This window comes from Amblyomma americanum, chromosome 9 (genome assembly GCF_052857255.1).
Source record: "Amblyomma americanum isolate KBUSLIRL-KWMA chromosome 9, ASM5285725v1, whole genome shotgun sequence".
NCBI classification, from domain to species: Eukaryota; Metazoa; Arthropoda; class Arachnida; order Ixodida; family Ixodidae; genus Amblyomma; species Amblyomma americanum.
The window spans coordinates 70,533,301-70,552,918 of record NC_135505.1 but is presented as its reverse complement, the minus strand read 5'-3'; the positions used below and the strand labels follow the sequence as shown (position 1 = coordinate 70,552,918).

Here is a 19,618-nt window from a genome sequence, read left to right as displayed (position 1 = left end):
TATTTCGGTCTGTTCTAGTTGCCCTCATTTGGATTTGTTGAAGCTGGTGATGCGTCAGCCTTTAGATCATGAACCATTCTGATATTTGTTTGAGTTACGAAGACACTATGCCTTAACAAAACATTCCTTCATTTGAAAGGCATCGCCTTGTAAACTGAAACCACACTCGGAGACTAAAGGCATGCTTATTTCTCCTGAGACGAGTGGAGCACTAAATAAGTAACACAAATGGGATGCCTATAAAGATCACTTTCATTAGTATGGGGTGGATCATTTTGTTTAAATTTTGTTTTGAATGTTTCTGCTGTATTAGGTATTTCTGCTGCCGTTCCTAAGGCACAGTCCTGCGGGGCCCACAGCAAGTACTGCATTTTTCTATGGAGGATGTATGGCCTTTACATGTCAATTTGTTCAGCTGCTGCTATAGAGGCATCCCCTATGCAGATGCCAGATTGATACATTTGCTCCTTATGCATCAACTGCTTGAAACGGCGCGTATGTTCCAGAAAATTTCTCGCGCTTCCCACACTTTCATTCAGCAAGAGCTGAAGACAGTGCTTGCTGCCCTGCGCTTTCAAGATACGCTTGGCACAGACAGAAGATGTCCAAATTCAACATATTCAGGGACGTCCCGGTTGAGCAAATGGCTCTTAGGAGCGAAATCGCTAATAGAAGCGGCCATCATTTCTACTTTCAGGTAGGTACACTAAGGTTTTTGGCAACGTAACTTTAAAACACATTCTAGGGATACACGGCTGGACATCTCTGAACGCAAATACGCCAACTTCACCATGCTGTATTAAGGCAGGGAAGAAACTGAGTTGATGCTTTCTTATAAGTATTATTTTCTATTCTTGCTTTTCTGGTATTCCTCTTTTAGCAGTGAGGGCAAATATTTTTCTGAACGCGTTGCAGTTATTTGATTACTTGTAATGAGTTACATTTTCTTAGAATTTGTGTAATTAATTCATTACTTTTTCAAAGGGTAACCTTTCGGGTAATTCATTAGGTTTTCCTGTATTTGATTACTGGCAATTACTTAATTTTTTTCTCAAAAAGAAATAAGGAATGTTGCAACTTAAAGAACCTGTACTTAACGGGAAACACGGTTGTGTTTCCATCGTTATAAACTGGATCGACTGTGAAGAAGCGTCGCGCAAGATCACGTCCACACCATAACCGGGTCACCACCATTTTCTAGGGCAGTGCTTGTACCGGGATACATCACGTGAACGCTCTGCAAGCACCGCTTTCTCCCGCCCCCCCCCCCTCTCAGAAGACGCCATTGCTTACTTCCTCACTGCATCCAACTCAGAGGGGTTAGGGTTTGGGGTTGTGGGCAATCGACATGAGGTTTCATCGCGTACAACAAGAAAGGGACACAACACCCTGCTCGTACCCTGCTCGTTGCTGTATAAAGCTGTAAGCGCTAAATAAAAGTCGTTTATGAGAAGTTTAACGTTCGTATTGAGACACTTCCTCGCTGTGTGCTATGGAATCTCATGCAAACTCAGAGGCTCACGGACAAAGCATAGAGCAACAACGAAGCTATGCGCTCGCAAAGGAAGCAATGCGCAACCACGAGCCCTTGAGCAAGGTGTTCATACGTTATAATACTGGCCTTTCTTTTGGCACTTGCTTTAAGGGTTCAGCATTGCTGCTAGTCTCTTCGCGAGGCAATTTTGGAAAATTGGTAAAGACAACTTCGAAAGGTAAAAATTAACAAGGTGTAACAAAACATCAATGAAGCCGCAGTAGCACAGTGCATTCTGAGTTCGCTTTATGGCAATAAAAGTTGGGAGGATAATAACGCGGTAGTTATCGATTAGTTTCCTCAAATTGATCTGCCTTTGTTCCGGAGCTACAACTGACCACTGTAGCAGAGTAATTGTAATGGGTTACTTATTCTGCGTAACGTGTACAAGAATGTTAAGGCAAAATGCTGCCGAACATGAGGACATGGGTTCGATCCTGTCCTCCGCGGCCACGTTTAAGCTCATAGGGAAGGTAAGACACCACTGAAATGAGAGACCTTTGCGCATGCGAGAGGACTCCCGGTGGAAAAAACAATCTAAGGCCCTCTGCAGCAGCCTTATAGTAGTCCACGTCTCTACTTAGAGGTGTTAAGCCAAACATACCATCATCATCATCATCAGCCAGGTACACCACTGCAGGGCAAAGGCCTCTCCAATGTGGTTCAAATCAACCCTATCCTTTGTCAGCTGCGCGCACCTTTTGCTTGCAAATTTCTTAATCTCGTCCGCCCACCTAGTCTTCTGCCGCCCCCTGTTGCGCTTGCCTTCTCTTGGAATCCACTTTATAACCGTTAAGGACCAGCGGTTATCTTGCCTTAACGTTACACGCCCTTCGGAAGCCCATTTTGTCCTCTAGATTTCAACTAGGATGCTATAAACACGCGTTTATTCTCTCACCCACTCTGGCCGCTTCCGTTCTCTTAACATTACACCTATCATTTTTGTTTTCATGGCTCGCTGCAGAGTTCTTAAGTTAAGCTGAACCCTTTTTGTTAGCCTCCACGTTTCTGCCCCATAGGTGAATACCCGCAGGATACAGCTGTTCTACACTTTTGTCTTGAGGGATATTGGTAAACTACCATTGATGATCTGAGAGAACCTGCCATGAGCGCTTTACCCCATTCTTATCCTTCTAGTTCTCCTCTCATGGTCCGGATCTGCAGCCACTACCTGCGCCAAGTAGACGTATCCCCTTACCACGTCCAGCATCTCGCTGCCAATTGTAAACTGCGGTTCTCTTCCTAGATGGTTGACCATTACTTTGGTTTTCGGAATGTTTTCCAGACCCACCGTTCTGCTCTGCTTGTTTAACTAATTGATCAGGATTTGCAGTTCACCTCCGGAGTGACATCATCATCATCATCATCATCATCATCAGCCTTACTACACCCACTGCAGGGCAAAGGCCTCTCCCATGTCTCTCCAATTAACCCTATCCTTTGCCAGCTGCATCCACCCTTTGCCTGCAAACTTCTTAATCTCATCCGCCCACCTAACCTTCTGCCGCCCCCTGCTACGCTTACTTTCTCTTGGAACCCACTCCGTTACCCTTAAGGACCAGCGGTTATCTTGCCTTCGCATTACATGCCCTGCCCAAGCCCATTTCTTTCTCTTGATTTTGACTAGGATGTCATTAACCCGTGTTTGTTCCCTCACCCACTCTGCCCGCTTCCGATCTCTTAACGTTACACCTATCATTTTTCTTTCCATGGCTCGCTGCGTTGTCCTTAACCTAAGCTGAACTCTTTTCGTTAGCCTCCACGTTTCTGCCCCGTAGGTGAGTACCGGTAAGATTATGCTGTTGTACACTTTCCTCTTGAGGGAAATTGGTAAACTGCCACTCATGATCGGCGAGAATTTGCCATATGCGCTCCAGCCCATTCTTATCCTTCTAGTTATCTCCCTCTCATGATCCGGATCAGCTGTCACTACCTGCCCTAAGTAGACGTATTCCGGCACAATTTCTAGGCTCTCGCTGCCGATTGTGAACTGTTGTTCCCTTGCTAGGCTGTTGAACATTACCTTGGTTTTCTGCATGTTAATTTTTAGACCCATCGATCTGCTCTGCCTGTCTAAGTCATTGATCATGATTTGCAGTTCACCTCCTGAGTGACTCAGCAAGGCAATGTCATCAGCAAATCGCAGATTATTTAGGTATTCTCCATTTATTCTTATTCCCAACTGTTCCCAATTCAGGCCTCGTAATACCTCCTGCAAGCACGCAGTGAATAGCATTGGCGAGATCGTGTCTCCTTGCCTGACACCTTTCCTTATTAGAATTTTCTTGCTGATTTTTTATGGATGAATATTGCAACTGTGCAGTTGCTATATATATGTATATATATATATATATATATATATATATATATATATATTTATCGATGTATTTTGATGTAATTCTCTTCTACACCCTGATTCCACAATGCCTTTATGACAGCTGACATGTCTTTCGAGTCAAATGCTTACTCGTAATCAATGAAGGCTCTATTTAGGGCATAGTTGTATTCTGCTCATTCCTCTGTCACCTGATTGATAGTGTGAGTACGATCTATCCTGTAATATGTTTTACGAAAGCTGCCTGATTAAAGTCTAAGGTTGCTCTGACTCTATTAGCGATTATCTTAGTAAATACTTTGCAGGCAACGGACAGTATGCTGATGGGTCTGTAAGTTTTGAAGTCCTTGGCGTCTCGTTTTTTAAGAATTAAGATGTTTGCGTACTTCGAAGCTCCTGATACGGCCGAGGTCATAAGGCACTGCATATAGAGGGTGTCTAGTTTTTCTAGCACAATTTCCCCTCCACCCTTCAACAGATTTGCTGTTACCTCATCCTCACAAGCTGCGTTTGCCCTTTGGATTGCTCCTAAGGCTTTCTTTACATCCTCTTATTTTCGTTACTGGCGGGATGACGCATTGTTGTGGGCTACTGTCCCTCTCAATACCGTTTTGTTTACACATGCCAATGTATAGATTTATGTAGAAGTCTTCGGCTACTTTAACTTTCTTATCTATATTTCTAATGACATTGCCGTCATTGTCGCTTAAAACATAAATCTGGTTTTTACATAAGCCTAGTTTCTACTTACAGCTTTTAGGCTGCCGCCTTTCTTTATAGCTTGCTTCATCCTCTTCATAATAAACTGCCTTATGTCGGCTACCTATCGCTTATTTATTAACTTCGATAGCTCTGCTCTGCTAGTTCTATTCCCTCAGTAGGGTTAGACGCCATCATGCTTTGGCGTTTCTTAATCAGATCTTTCGGCTGCTGAGATAGCTTGCCGATATCCTGTCGAACTGCCATACCACCTACTTTTACTGCGCACTCCGTAATGATAGCTGTTAGATTGTGCTTCATTGTGTGAACATTAAGATTGTCTTCATCAGCTATAGCTTAATATCTGTTTTGCAGTGATATCCTGAATTCCTCCATTTTCCTGTTGCCGCTAATTCGTTAATGGACTTCCTTTTCCCTAGCTCCTTCCGCTCCCTCTTCAAGTCCGAGCTAATTGGAGACCTTGTAGCAGCAGCAGCGACTTTACGCACCAGGAGCAGCACTAGCCGCCGAAGATAATGACGTCAAACTGCCGCTGAATTGAGCTCCCTCCTCGTTCCGGTGACACGCGCGGTTTGGCTGCACATCATCATACGTTCTAGCACTTCGGCCAGTAAATCAATCATATCCTTCATTGTGAAGGCCTCATACTGATTGGCGCGGCAATCTGGGGACCTGGACGTCCGCTCGAACACCCGCTCCTACCATGGCCAACGCCGACGACAACGCCTCCGCCATGCCCGGTGCCGGGCCTTCCAACGCAGTCTCTGCTCTGTCCCTTTGCCTTCCCCAGTTCTCGGGAGCCGATTCTCAACTCTGGCTCGCTCAAGTCAAGAGCTAGTTCACTACTGGCCGCAGCACCACCCAGACGCAGAAGTTTCATCCCGTCGCTGCGTCGCTACCAATTGAGATGGCCGCCGATGTCCGCGACTTTCTCATAACTCCGCCGCCTCGGCCTCGTATGACAAGTTGCCTGTTAGGCTCATCAAGCGAACAGCTGTCTCGGAATATAGCCGCCTGCAGCAGCTCATCTCCTTCGAAGAACTAGGTGACCGCAAACTAACACACTTGCTGCGCCGGCTCTAGCAGCTCCTGGGCCACAAGGCTGAAATCTTTGACCCAGCCTTCCTGCGTGAGTTTTTCTTTCAGCGCTTGCCGTCGTCGGTCCGCCTGGTGCTTGTACCCGCCCAGGGGTTGTCTTTGAAGAAGCTCGCTGAGCTGGCGGATTCTGTCGTAAACGTTTCCTACTGCAAAATTTCTCTCGGCGAAGTATCCCAGCCTTTCCACCCTGCCATCATCTCTTCCCTCCCGCGTGGACCTTCACACCCCCCGTAACGCCTTCCACGCCCAGATCACACGTCTCTCCGACCAAGTCGCCGCACTGTCGACCTCCCGCTCTCTTTCGACTTCACGTCACCAGACCTCGCCTTCCCGACGTAGTGTTGCCCTATCTCTTCAAACCAGCAAGTGCTGGTATCACCGCACCTTTGGCGAAGCAGCGCGTCGGTGTACTCCTCCCAGTCGCTTCCAGGGAAATTTCCCACGACACCACTAGAATCGGCAAGTGGTGTCACCCCGTAGAACAGCCGCTTATTCTTCATTGGCAACTACATATCGGGCCTCCGTTTTTTTGTCGACACCAGAGCAGAGGTGAGCGTGCTCACCTGCAGCATTACATCCTCACCTTCTCGCCACACTGGCCCATCGCTACAAGCCGCAAACCTCACCCCGATCGCTACATACGGCGAACATGGTCTCACACTCTGTTTGGGCCTCCGAAGGGTTCCGCTGGGTTTTCTCGTAGCGGAAGTACGTTACCCAATCCTCGGAGCTGATTTCTTGCGCCACTACAATCTTCTGGCCAACATCTCGTGCTGGTCAAGTGTCTCGTGGACGGCGCGACAAACCTCTCTGTTAAGGGCCTCGTCTTCGAGAACCACTTGTCAGTATACCCAGCCCACACCAATACGCCTACGAGATCCTCCTGGAAGAATAGCCTTCGCTTCTCCATCCTTCAAACTCCTTACTTCCCGTCAAACACTAGATCACGCATAACATTGTGCCCACTGGCCCGCCCACACACGATCGAGCCCGTCGCCTTGCGCCAGACCGTTTACAGATCACCCGCCTCGAGTTCGAACATATCCTGGAGCTCGGCATTATCCGCCCTTCATCTAGACCATGGGCGTCCCCTCTGCACATGGTACCGAAAAAATCCCCAGGGATGGCGCCCCTGTGGCGATTACCGCGTCATCAACAACGCTATAGTAGCAGACCGTTATCCCCTACCTCATATCGCAGATATTACCGCCGTGCTGCAGGGCGCAACAATATTCTCTAAAACCGATCTCGTCAAGGCCTACTACCAAATCCCCACAGAACCATCCGATGTTCCCAAAACTGTAATCATCAGACTATTAGGCCTCTTCGAATACCTCCGCAGGTCACTTGGCCTCCGTAACTCTGGCCAGATATTTCAACACTTCGTGGACACAGTTACAAAAGGTGTCCCCTTCTGCATGACTATATCGATGACCTACTCGTATTCAGCTGCGATACAGAGCAGCACTTGCAACACCTCCGGCAGCTTGTTAAATGTCTCTCTGATTACGGCATGATCACCAAGAGAGCAAAATGTGAATTCAGCAAGTCGGAGCTTGACTTATTTGGTCACCGTGTGAACCGCTCCGCCATCTGGCCTCTCCCATCAAAAGTCCAGGCCATCCAAGTCTTTCCGCAGCCTGCCTCAATCCGCAAGCTCTGTGAATTTCTCAGCTATATCAATTTTTATCGCCGTTTCATTCCTCGCTGTGCTGCTCTCCTAAAACCATCGATAGACATTATTCAAGGCAGGAAAGCATAATACGCATGACGGAACTGGTCTTCAGCTGCTGTGGATTTTTTCCAGGCTGCCAAAGGGAAACTATCCGACGTGACTCTCCTTGCCCACCCACGCCCTGATGCACCCCTACACCTCATGACCGACGCCTTCGACTCCGGTTTTGGAGCTCTGCTACACCAGCTCGCGGATGGTTCTCGGAGCCCTCTATCTTTTTCTCCCTCAAGCTTTCAGCTGCCGAAATCCACTACAGTACTTTCGCCCGCCAACTTATCTCCATGTACATGTCCGTGCGGAATTTCAAGCACCTCCTAGAAGGTCGGCAGTTCTACATCGTCACCGACCACAAACCACTTATTTTTGCCATCAAATCGGGGAGCGGTAAGTTCTCGCCCCGTGAAATTCGTCCCATTTCATACGTGGTAGAATTCGCGACCGACGTCAGACATGTGCAAGATCTGGATACAGCCAAGGCGGATGCTCTGTTACTGCTTCCCTCGCCTCTGCTGCTCCAGTACCGAACCTCGACTTCACCGCCCTCGAATATGCACAGCAACACGATTCGGAAGTTATGGACCTTCGGAAGAACCTTCGTTCGCTGGTTCTCCGGGAAATTCTCCTCCTACGTGCCCCGTCCCCATCATCTGCGACACTTGGGCTGGCACTCCGCGCCCTTTGGTCCCCTCTGTCTTTCGCCGTCTTGTCTTTGATGCCCTGCACAAAGCATCTTCTCACTAACCGTTAAGCCTGGCCCTGCATAAACAAGGACGCGCGCCTGGGCCCGTGCCTGCCTGGCTTACCAGCAGTCTAAGACTAAGTGACACACGGCCTCTCTCTTAGGCTTGTTCCCTCCGATCTCAGCCTGTTTGGACAACGTCCACATCGATATCTTCGGTCCTTGGCCACCTTCCGCTTTACAGTCGTATCTCCTTACTTGCATCGATCGGTTTACTAGCTGGCCCGAAGCGTTCCCTCTGGTTGACGACACCAGTGACATCATCGCCAGAACCTTCGTTGCCGGCTCGGTCTGCTGGTGCGGGGTTCCCTCGACCATCACCGCTGCCCGTAGCACCCAGTTTGAGTCTTCACTTTTCAATAACCTTATGACTTTAGGTGCAACTTTTCGAATTAGAACTACTGCTTACCATCCCACCGACAACGGTATGATCGAACGCTTCCATCATTTGCTGAAAACATCCCTCAAAGCCCAACTCGACACCACCTGTTGGACTGCCTCCCTACCGCTGGTTCTGCTCAGCCTCCGTGCTACACTGAAACAAAGTCTTCGTTGAACTCCGGAAGAGATTGTCTTCGGCTCACCTCAGCGTTTTTGTGGCGAATTTTTCGAGTCTACCGATACATCTACAAGTTCCAAACCAACCGATTACTTGACGCAGCTCCGCTATTTTTGCCGTTGTCTCAGAGCGCCACATCTCCGACTCCAGTGTCGACCGTCTTCACATGTTCCATACGAACTTGCGACTTGCGCGCACGTGTTTGTTCGCCGATACGCAAGGCTCTTCAGCGCCACAACGACGGCCCCTTCCGCGTACTCGAAAGAACATGGAAGTTCTTCATCGTCGACATTCATGGGCGCACCGATATCATTTCAATCGACCACTTGATACCAGCCTTCACAGAGGACGCCCCGCCAACTGGACCTTTATGTGGCTTTCTCTGCCCCAACCGGCCGGCTGCCCTCCCGCGCCATCTTTCTCTGCCACTCCTCAGAAGCGGAAAGTATCGTTCCGGGTCCCAGCTTCACCGGACTCCTTCACTAGCGGGGGGGGGGGGGGGTCTACTGGGTCTACTGTAGCAGCAACGGTGGCTTTACGCAGCAGAAGCAGCACCAGCTGCCGTAGATGATGATGCCGAACTGCAGCTGAATTGTGTTCCCTCGTCGCGCCGGCGCCACGTGCGGTTCGGCTGCACTTTATCATACATTCTAAAACTTCAGCCGGTAAATCAATACTTTCTTTCACTGTGCCGGCCTCATACTGTTCGGCGGGACAACCTTACCCTTTTGTGGTCGCCACAACGCACATTTCCGTGGACGTCCACATCATGAACGATGCCTGTTTGAGCGTATAGTATGAAGTCGATTTCATTTTTAGTCTCACCATGGAGGCTCTTTCAGGTCCGCTTCCTGTTAACGCACTTACGAAAGAAAGCATTCATAATAGGTAAATTATTTCTATCCGCGAACTCTACTAATAACTCTACACAGCTAGTCCTAGAACCGCTCATAGTCGCCTGACGCCTGGTGCGAGCCTCCTTTTTGCCCACCTTCACATTGAAGTCGCCCATCAGTACAGTGTACTGTGATTTTACTGTGTTAATTGCCGATCCCACGTTTTCATAGAAGCGTTCGACGGTCTGGTCATCATAACTGGATGTAGGCGCTTAGTCCTGCCCCACCTTCAGCTTGTACCTCCCATTGAAACTAATAACAATAGCTGCCACCCTTTCGTTAGTACTATAGAACTTCTCTATGTTGCCAGCTATATGCTGATTAATGAGGAATCTCACGCCTAGTTTTGTCTATCCGCTAATCCGCAATAGCACAGTATGCACCCGTCCTTGAGTACTACATACACCTCACCTGTCTTCCTTACTTTACTAAGCCCTGTGACATCCGATTGAATGCCCGCTTGTTCTTCGAACAGCACTGCTAGGCTAGCCTCACTAGGTCAGGATCTAGCGTTAAACGTTGCCATGTTCATATTCCAGTGGCGGCCTATTCGGCGATAGAGGTTCTTAGCACACTCCGCTGTGTGGCAGGTCTAACCGCCTCGTTGGTCAGTAGGTCCACAGCCGCTAGAGACTGAGGGCCGAGGGTTAATTGGTTTGTTCATAGAAAAAGCAAATGAAGCGATGGCGTAGAGGGAGAGCGTCCGCCTCGCATGCAAGAAGACCGGGGTTTTAATTCCGGTTTCGCACAATTCTCTACCGGGTTTGAAAAAAGAGCATGTCAATAAAATTGCATAACCAGGCGTGAGGCGCAGCCTGATTTCGGTGACCAGAACCGAAAATACACTCCCTCACCAGAGCAGGGCCCACCCTGCTGTAGTATTTGGCCACAATCTTCTGTGAACAAGCACATACCGTACAATGCAGTTTATTATGATACCAGTACTTCTCCGTACTACTGAGAATCCAATCATCGACTGTATTAGGCTCCTGAGAGCCCCCCAAGAACCCCTCCCACCACCAAACCACCAATTTGCCTCCCTCCACAAGCCATAAGCCGCAAGAAGGCAACGCGGGAGGAGAAATAAACAGGAACGGCGAAATCCAATACGAATACTCAGTGAGAGAGGTATCGCTTGAGAAGAAGCACGTAGTAACCATTTCGAACTATTCCGCGGCCACGTGAATTAAGAGCCCGGCTGGAGGGCTTTCTCACAAAGTGGCCGCTTGTGCCCAGAAGCTGGATCAGCGGCTTAAGTCCCGGATGCTGTTCCAGTGGCCAAGCTCTTTTTTAAGCGACAAGCTACTGGACACCATTTCTCTCCGATCTGATTGAGTTTCAAGCTGCTATTATGGTGGCGCGGAGGAAGCGTCGGTCAGCCGATAGGGTGTCGGCATGGCAAATGTTGTTATCGCGGCTTGTTTGTAGAGTGCTATGGCTTTCTCCTCTCGGAGAGCCTTGCGCCTGCAGAAGCGTAGCAGAGGCGCTGTGCTGCTGATTGTGGCCACTGTTCAGGCTAATACCCGAGGAGACAGATTTAAAGCTCAGGCATCCAGGAGGACGAGTAAGAAATTCGTATACAACCGGGGGTTCTTTGCATTCGGCTTAGAAAGATGGGCGCATTGTTTTTGTTTACCTCTGCAGACAGGGCAACCACACGTGTCACCACACCGTCGTATTGTGCTCGCAACGTAGCGGCAGCGCTATGTGGTGACGAGGGCGGCTTGAGGAAAAATGCTGCTCCAGCAATATAGTTTGAATTTATTGCCTAACACTGGTGTGCGAAAAAGGCATCCTATGTGTATACCGGCCTGGATTCTTGAAGACACAAATTTTGTTCTTTTTGTAGGCTTTAATATGCAGCTTGTTTACCGTCATGAAAGCTTTCTTTTTACGAGGGCACCGTTTCGTGCTCGTTTAAGCAGAGATAGTGGTGCCTGAACTTAAGGAGAGACAAAGATATTTTGCATTTTTCAAGCTCGTAGTGCCAAACAATAATTTTAGACAACAGTGAAGCGGGAAGGAGGAAGGCGCCATTAGAGTGCTCATCCAACATTGAATCCACAGTGACTCGCGACAGGCAGTTTTTTTTTGGAAGGCTTGCGCCAAGAATTGTGAATTATACTGATATCAAAATTGAAGTGCCCGGGTCTCAGGTTTCAGCGATAAAACAAGCAGAGCCAAGGAAACTTCTAAAAGGTATAAAAACAGGTGAAGATCCGTGAAAAATTTTAACGAGTATCCCTGCTGGTATAAGCGAATGGCATACGCTATAAATCTTTCGAGTCCCCCTGTCCCTAGAAAAGCACAGGACCTAAATCCGCAAACGTTCCATCTTGTTGGTGCCTTACTTGCGCTTTGCGTTTGTTCTATTTCAGTGGTGGGGCAGGTTGCAGGCATTGCAGAACAGCTTTGAATGCTGTCGTGCCACTTCTCATCGCAACATCGCTGCTTCGTTTGCTTGGTGTGTGCCGTGCTGGTATTCGTTGAAATGTCCTAAAGAATCATCATAAGTACTCAAGCGCACATTTATGCGGACTTGCTTCTTTTCTGCATTTTCAGGAAATTGCGACACTAGCCGCCTCTTTGCGGGACAGGTCTACTCCTCTACGATCACTGTTTGGGCAAAACAATCTGGTCTTAAGTAATGCTTCATTTTTCTTGCTTTAGTGTTATATCCGAGGACAAAAATACCTAGAGAACATTCAGAAGACGTTTAGTAAAATTTATAGGTTCCAAATTAAGGCACTGGGTCCTTTCAGTAAGGAGGACAAATTCACCACATCAAGCCAGCCAGAACTGCATTCATAACGCGCTGGAAGGCTGCTGCTAAGGTAGCCTCAATGAATTTATCAAGAACTCTATGAGGCTATCTGGCTTGACTACGCCGGTTGGCCCTTGTTCTCATTATTTAAAATCGGTCTGCTTTTGGCGCTCTAGAGATCCTCTGTTCTGCACTGCGTAGCGTTCCAGAGTGCGCTGTGTTTTGTCGATCCGGGGTGCAGGCAGGTGTCCGTCAAATCGCTGCTGTTCTGTTGGAGAGCTTTAAAGAAGCGCTATGGCCTCCTTCCTTTCTTAAGACGAGGCTCTCGTCTTGTGGCCATCTTTTCAGGTGGTGGAGGTTGCAGCGAGTCTCGCCAAAGACAAGTGGTAGTGGCTTTTGCAGATCAGTGTGGCGTATTCGTCGATGCTGACTCAGTGGTTTTCTTAAGTTGATTGTCGAAACGTGCCGTAGGAGTAAAGCAGCAGTGATAATTTTGAACTGGATTCCCCAGTTCAAGTGCGATGACAGTACACAAAGGTGGCATTTCACCACAGGACATGATATCAGCGCCCAGAGGAAAGACAGGTGTGAAGAGTGAGAGTGGGCCCCAGTGTCAATTGTTTCGTCGTCGCTTGGCACTTTTTTGTTGCCACTGTGACAATTTCATCTGATCGAGGGTCGTTCGACTAATGCTGAATTGTTTTCTCTTCTCCTGGCAAAATGTTTCTTATGCGAATGGGTGGAAATTTGCTATCACCACAGATGCTCCAATGAAAACTGTGATGATGCACTGGAGGTGTGATACGTTCCATAAAATTCTACAACGGTTGATTTAGTTTATCGATTTGGAGGAGAGAATATTCATGTTCTCAACTTGTCTTCGGTACCAACCCTACTAAATTGTGTGTAGGCTTGGAGGGTCTTCTATTTGGATCACGGCACATTTGGATTGGCTTTAAAGCCTTAACATACCAAAGCGAGCCAGCCTGTGAGGGACACCGTAGTGAAGTGCTCAGGATAACTTCAACCACGGTGGGTTCTGTAACATTACCGATACCGCCGAGCGCTACCACTGAGCTTCCATCGAAATGCGACCATCGCAGGCGTGATTGAACCTGACGCTTTCGTGTACTGTACGATGCCAGTGCACGTAAAAGACCCTATATGGTTGTAATTATCCAGAGCCCAGTAATACAGCGTTCCTCATAGCGTTAATCGCTTTCGGACGTTAATCTTATAAAGCCAAAGCGATTATGCATATTCCTATTCGCTTACTCTTTCAAACGCACGGTTTTTCAATATAGAATTAGTGATTCTTCTATCATGTTTGACTGAAGGTCTGTTTTGTAGTATGTTTTATGCCTTTTCTCACATAAGTATTAAGGAGCCCTTATTATGTTATCTTTGTCTGTTTATCGTATATAGTGAAGATATATATGTATTGTTTCGATTCAGCGCGCTGCCGCTTGGTCTGGTAATCACGTTTTACATGCAATTTAGTCGCGTGCCAGGAAGAAGAGCGGCAGAGATATTAAAAAAAGTAGCAAATGCATAACGACCATTGCTCTCAATTACAGAACCTGAAGGACATCACTAGAGAGACTTCATTTCAAAGGCCTGGGCCAAATGTAGTGGGCTTCACGTTTCGTGTGTTCGCATACTGCGTATCACTAAAGTAAGTCCCTTATAGTCATTTGGATACCAACAAGGATTCCGATATAATAGAAATACAGAGATCATGTTGTCGCGTCTCCTAAGTGTGAATATTGAAAGGCAAAAACAGTGCATGTGTTTTGTGACTGCCTAAACAAAAACTCCCGCCTTTTCCTCGTCATGTTTCAGTTTTCAATGGTAAATTGTAGCTCATATTTAGGCCCACTTATGCGTTGGTAACTCTTGACAAGTATACCTACGTGGTGATGAAGCGCGCCACTTTTATGGTGTGCACTTTTCAGGTGATTATGAAGACCTTGAAAACAAAAGGGGGAGTTTGAGCGGATAAATGCGATTGAGGTTATATGGGATTTCTTTTGCCTGCTTAAGGCACGTGTACAAAAATAACAGACAGTGGTGGTATTGAGTGATTTCTCAAGATAGCCGAGAAATTATCGCAAGAAAGCATTGAATTCAGTGCCTTAAGTTCGTGAATTGAGCGATTTCCTAATTATGTGCTTGCTCATTATCCTGCTAAAGTTTCTGCAATTATGTTTCGTACCATTGTCTGCTTGACATGGCAAGCTATTCTTAGAAGCGAGCAAAGTCCAAACAGTGGTACTTGAATTTTTTTTTGTACCGCCGATGCATTTAGAAACTCTCGAATGTCCAATTAGAAATGCCGCTTCTTCACTTTAAATGTCCGCCAACGTACGTAAAACCATTTAATATTAATCTCAGAATTATAGCACGGCTACTAAACGAGTTGTCGCTGAGAGTGTTGCTACGTAATTTTCACCGCATTCTGCTGCACAGTGGCGGCCGGCTGACACGCTCGTCTGCCTGACGGCAAAAATAAGCATGTTTTTTTTTACTCCTAAAACTGTGTTAGTTGAACTGAGAACGCGGTGTTCCTGCGTAGTGAATCTAAAATGAAATGGCTTGATGCCTTACGATGTTAATGATCTGGACGTAGGGCATTCCTATTTAGCCTAGTATTCGCTAGAAAAAAATTGCGACTGCTGCAAGGAAATAAACACAGGCGATTTGCACCACGCCTTGTTGGCGCGAGAGGGATTCAAAGAACCTCTATTGGTATCGTAACCACCGTAGTGTCGTAGTGGCTAAGAAATTTGGCGGCTGAGGGTGAGGTTAACTGAACCTGACTGATGAATATTGGTTGACTTAAAATCAAGAAAACCGTGTCTACTGTCCAAGAAAAGTTCGTGTGAAAGGACACCCGACATTTTGAATTAATTCAGGAGGATGCACAACGAGGTTTCGTAAGCCCATGTACAGTTTATGGACGATTCATATCCCATTCCAACACCATAGTATCACTGTCATCAGTATTGATGTAAACTTAAGGCAGTCAATGTGGAATAAAACACGAACAGCGCCCAAGAACAAATACAATTTTTTCAGCTGCGCTCTTTCAGGTGCAGTATCAAAATAACCTAACTCTACAAAGTAAATATTTTTTGTCTGGTCGCACCATAATGTTTGGGAACAAAGTAGAAAAATATAGCATGCGAGTGTTCATGTTTTACTTATTTTACTATACGTAAAGTTCTTGTACGTCCCTAGTGGTGCGCGGTGTCTTTGCAGCGATTTAATATTATATTTTCAGTTAACCACATCAGCAGCTACTGAATATCTGGTGTCCAGTTAGCCACATATAGGAGTTATTCTCAAACTTCTGAACCACGGTTGTCGCCAGACATCGCTCGTTACGTGTGGGACAGAGGTTGATCAAATTCTTCTTTGCTAAAGGAAGGTGGCTCCAACAGCATGAGACTGCGGCAGTAATATGTGGTGGCCTCCACGTTGCCTTAAAAAGCTCAATCCAACTGAGATTCCTTATGCCGACACCTTGGTATAAGGCTGAGAGCCGGACTATTAACACGGTGTGAATCCTTCTGCAGTACACCGCTTTCGTTAGAGAGAGACAAAGGGCGTTTTATTTCGGGAATGAACGCCTGAACGAATCAACCAAACAAATCCGCTATTTGTTTTATTCTGGACGCTTTACTAAAAAAATTACGTAGGAACGCTATCGAAGTTCAGTGAATTTCTTGAGCAAATTCGTTTCTGCTATTATTTCACGGTTCCTTTCTCTGGGTGATACAGGGCAGTGTGCAGCTGGGGTTGAACACTAGCGCGACCAAATTCTTGCGACAGCCGAACTACTCACTAAAAACGACGCGCGTATAAAAGGCGCTATTTAAAGGAAACGAATAAAGTACCTCCGCCTATTCTGAATCGGCTATGGCTTCGAAAAAAATCCTCAGCGGTATAGCTTTACGCCACATACAATAGTCCCATCGAAACAACTGGCAGTATAAAAATAAAACTATTCATCGCAGAAAGAAATAGATATCTCAATGCCTCTCTTGATTTGTCGTCTGAAATAAAAGACGCCGCTGTATACAAAAGTGACCGAGTAGCCACAGATCAAAACAGGTCACCCGCGTTGTCCCATGGATGAAGGAACGAAGCGCCTTAAGGCATCATCTTTGCTCCGCTATGCTCCGCTAGAGAACGCAGACCGAGTGGGCTTGGAAGGGACAGGATTCCTTGCGAGAACCTATAAACTGAGTGGTATGTCCTTTCTTCCACCTTTACGATTGCATTCCGAGCCGAAAGAATTGTCGCAGTAGATATTGTTGCTATGCGATAGGGGCTACAACGTTATAATTAGAATCATACTCTCGCCATTTATTCCTCGCTGTGATCCGACGCTCTGTTCGCTCATAAATGCAGAACCATGCAGCATGCCATTTAGTTTTCGGCACTATCATCTCATAATCACGTCCAGCGACATCATTAGGACGATTTTATTTATCACTTGTATGATCATCAGCTAAGACATCACATTTAGCGCCTTCAGATGAACACTTTGGCTGAACCACAAGGCACTTGGAAGCCTCTCTTTACGTAACACCTCACTCAATCTACTCTGCATAAATTGAAGCAAGTTTTTTTTCTTCACTGCTTTCAGCGGCTGGACAGAAGTGAAGCTAGACTACCAAGACACGTTCCGCGTGTCGGCGAGGGTGCGTAGTCGTTTTGGAGGCCGGGTTGACGCCCCGACAAGAGGAAAGACCAACTCTTCGACTACAATCAAAAGTAACATATATATAAAGGAAGGACAATTCTTTTCGCTCGCAGTTAGACTAGAGAACGAGAAACTTTTGAAGGTATGTTATTTGAATTGTACGTTTATAAAAACGCCGCGTCATTTGAAAATGAAGCTACCATATATGATGTGAACCACCAGCAGTGCCTGTTAAACAAAAGTAAGGCATTGATCTGTGCTGGTCTTCATTTTTCGGTCCAAAAATATGCATTAACGATGACCTCATCACTAGCTGCAAAATACGCTGATTGTTGTGAAATATTTTATGTGACCGCACAAGAACCTCATTGGCGCTGAAAGTCGTTTTCGACTGTCGGCATTAATATCACATGCTTTCCTACAGTGTCCTGTTCTTTGTAGCAGCGATCATGATATATGGTCACAGAACAGATGCAGCAGTTTGCACTGAACAGAATGATCGAGAAATAAGAATAGGAATTCCGCAAAACAGCTTAATGGGGCGTGTAAAGCAGCCTACAATGAAAGAAACGATAGCAAAAACTTTTCATGGCGAAAAATGCCACCGTTTTGTGACAAACATAATTTAATTTACTCAGTAAAGCTTTGTAGCAAAGCGCTACCCAGTCACAGTTTATTTGCACGATAGATAAGAGGCGTCGTGCTCGAGATACAGACTGTTCCGAATACAAGACGACCTGGTCATGAGCACAGACACCGCACTTTCCACAGTAGACAGGAGCAGTGCTATGAAATATCACAAGCAGAATGAACAGATTCAAGCCACCGGGTTCTCATAACATCTGATGCCCCGCCGCGGTGGCTCAGTGGTTAGGGCGCTCGACTACTGATCCGGAGTTCCCGGGTTCGAACCCGACCGCGGCGGCTGCGTTTTTATGGAGGAAAAACGCTAAGGCGCCCGTGTGCTGTACGATGTCAGTGCACGTTAAAGATCCCCATGTGGTCGAAATTATTCCGGAGCCCTCCACTACGGCACCTCTCTCTTCCTTTCTTCTTTCACTCCCTCCTTTACCCCTCCCTTACGGCGCGGTTCAGGTGTCCAACGATATATGAGACAGATACTGCGCCATTTCCTTTCCCCCCAAAACCAATTTAAAAAAAATAACATCTGATGCTGTCATCTACCCTACAACGTCAATGTGTTGTAAGGTGTGGTTCTTAAGATACTAACCCGAGTTTAAAAAACAGAAATGTTGTCAGAGAGACTAAAAATCAAGAAAATTTTGGTTTGAGACATAAATTTCACCCATTCCATCAGGGGCATTTCGTGGATAGACCGCAGTGTTTTAAAATCGAGGAGAAATACAGCCACTTTAAACGCGCAGAGTTCGGGATTCAAAAGGAAGTACAGTCGCGAGCAAAAAAGATTAGCACCACTGACGGGCCACAGGAGCGGCCGATAGCAACGCCTCGCGCGAGCACGCCATTATATAAAAAGTGTCAACTGTGAATGCAAAGCATGGCGCCTCGCCAGACGCATGATGCGATTTTCACCGCTACGTGGACGTCATCACCATAATCGTTTTTACTCGCGACTGTACACTGGAGCCATAACATTCGCTACTTGTGTATGTGCTTTGGGATGTTGAAAACGCATTAAGAATGTTCTTATATGCAGAAGACACTGCACTAGATCTCTAGATATCCCACGACTTGGCTCGGGACGTAAAAAAGTTTCGGCGGGTGACACAGATTTCAACGTAATGAAAAAAGTCCCAACATTACATAATCCCAGAAAATAAAGCTTATGCCTTTCAGCAACGCGCCGAAATAAGTTGTATTAATTGAGCCGCTTCTCTTAAATCATTCGTATTGCAATCCTTGCGTAGTTGTTACATTGCATTTGGAGCAGTGGCCAAGTATCTTGGGTTCATTTATGTGACCTTTCATCGAAAACAGTGGCGTGAAGTACTTGTGTAGTCGACTCAGAGCTGCTTTAGAATTTTGTACAACCTTAGAGATACAGCCATAATCAACGTAAGGATAACACAGATGTCATTAGGTGAATCAGTATAACTTACTGTATTACACCATATGGAACTTTCTTTTACTACAGAATTAAAGCTGTGAATTCTAGAGGCCCGTGTACTCTGCGATGTCAGTGCACGTTAAAGAACCCCAGGTGGTCAAAATTTCCGCAGCCCTTCACTACGGCGTCTCTCATAGCCTGAGTCGCTTTGGGACGTTAAACCCTCATAAACCAAACCAGAATTAAAGCTATATATTGCATAAAAAATAACAATAAAACAATGCTTACCAGTACAGGGTTCGAACAGGCTATAAAGAATGACAATACACATTACTCGGGAATCTCAAGTTGTAGGAACGATTTCATTGCTCTTTGCTCGCACGTTGTCAATTTGGTAAAGATTTGAAGACATCTGTTTATAAAAGTTTAGCCTTATTAAACATTGAAAAGTACCTTAAATCCCAATGCAATGAAATTTATGAAAAAATCCGACTGTTT

General features: G+C 46.4%; 1 protein-coding gene across 1 annotated transcript in view; it reads left to right on the top strand.

Annotated features, from left to right (window-relative positions):
- Nucleotides 1-544: 544 nt before the first annotated feature.
- The window catches only part of LOC144105246 (uncharacterized), a 70,759-nt gene continuing 51,685 nt past the window's right edge, over nucleotides 545-19,618 (top strand). Inside the window, exons 1-3 of the mRNA XM_077638389.1 lie at nucleotides 545-697; nucleotides 13,958-14,055; nucleotides 17,035-17,233. Coding sequence (XP_077494515.1) covers nucleotides 602-697; nucleotides 13,958-14,055; nucleotides 17,035-17,233 — 393 coding nt within the window. The 5' untranslated portion in view covers nucleotides 545-601. The remainder of the gene's footprint in view (nucleotides 698-13,957; nucleotides 14,056-17,034; nucleotides 17,234-19,618) is intronic.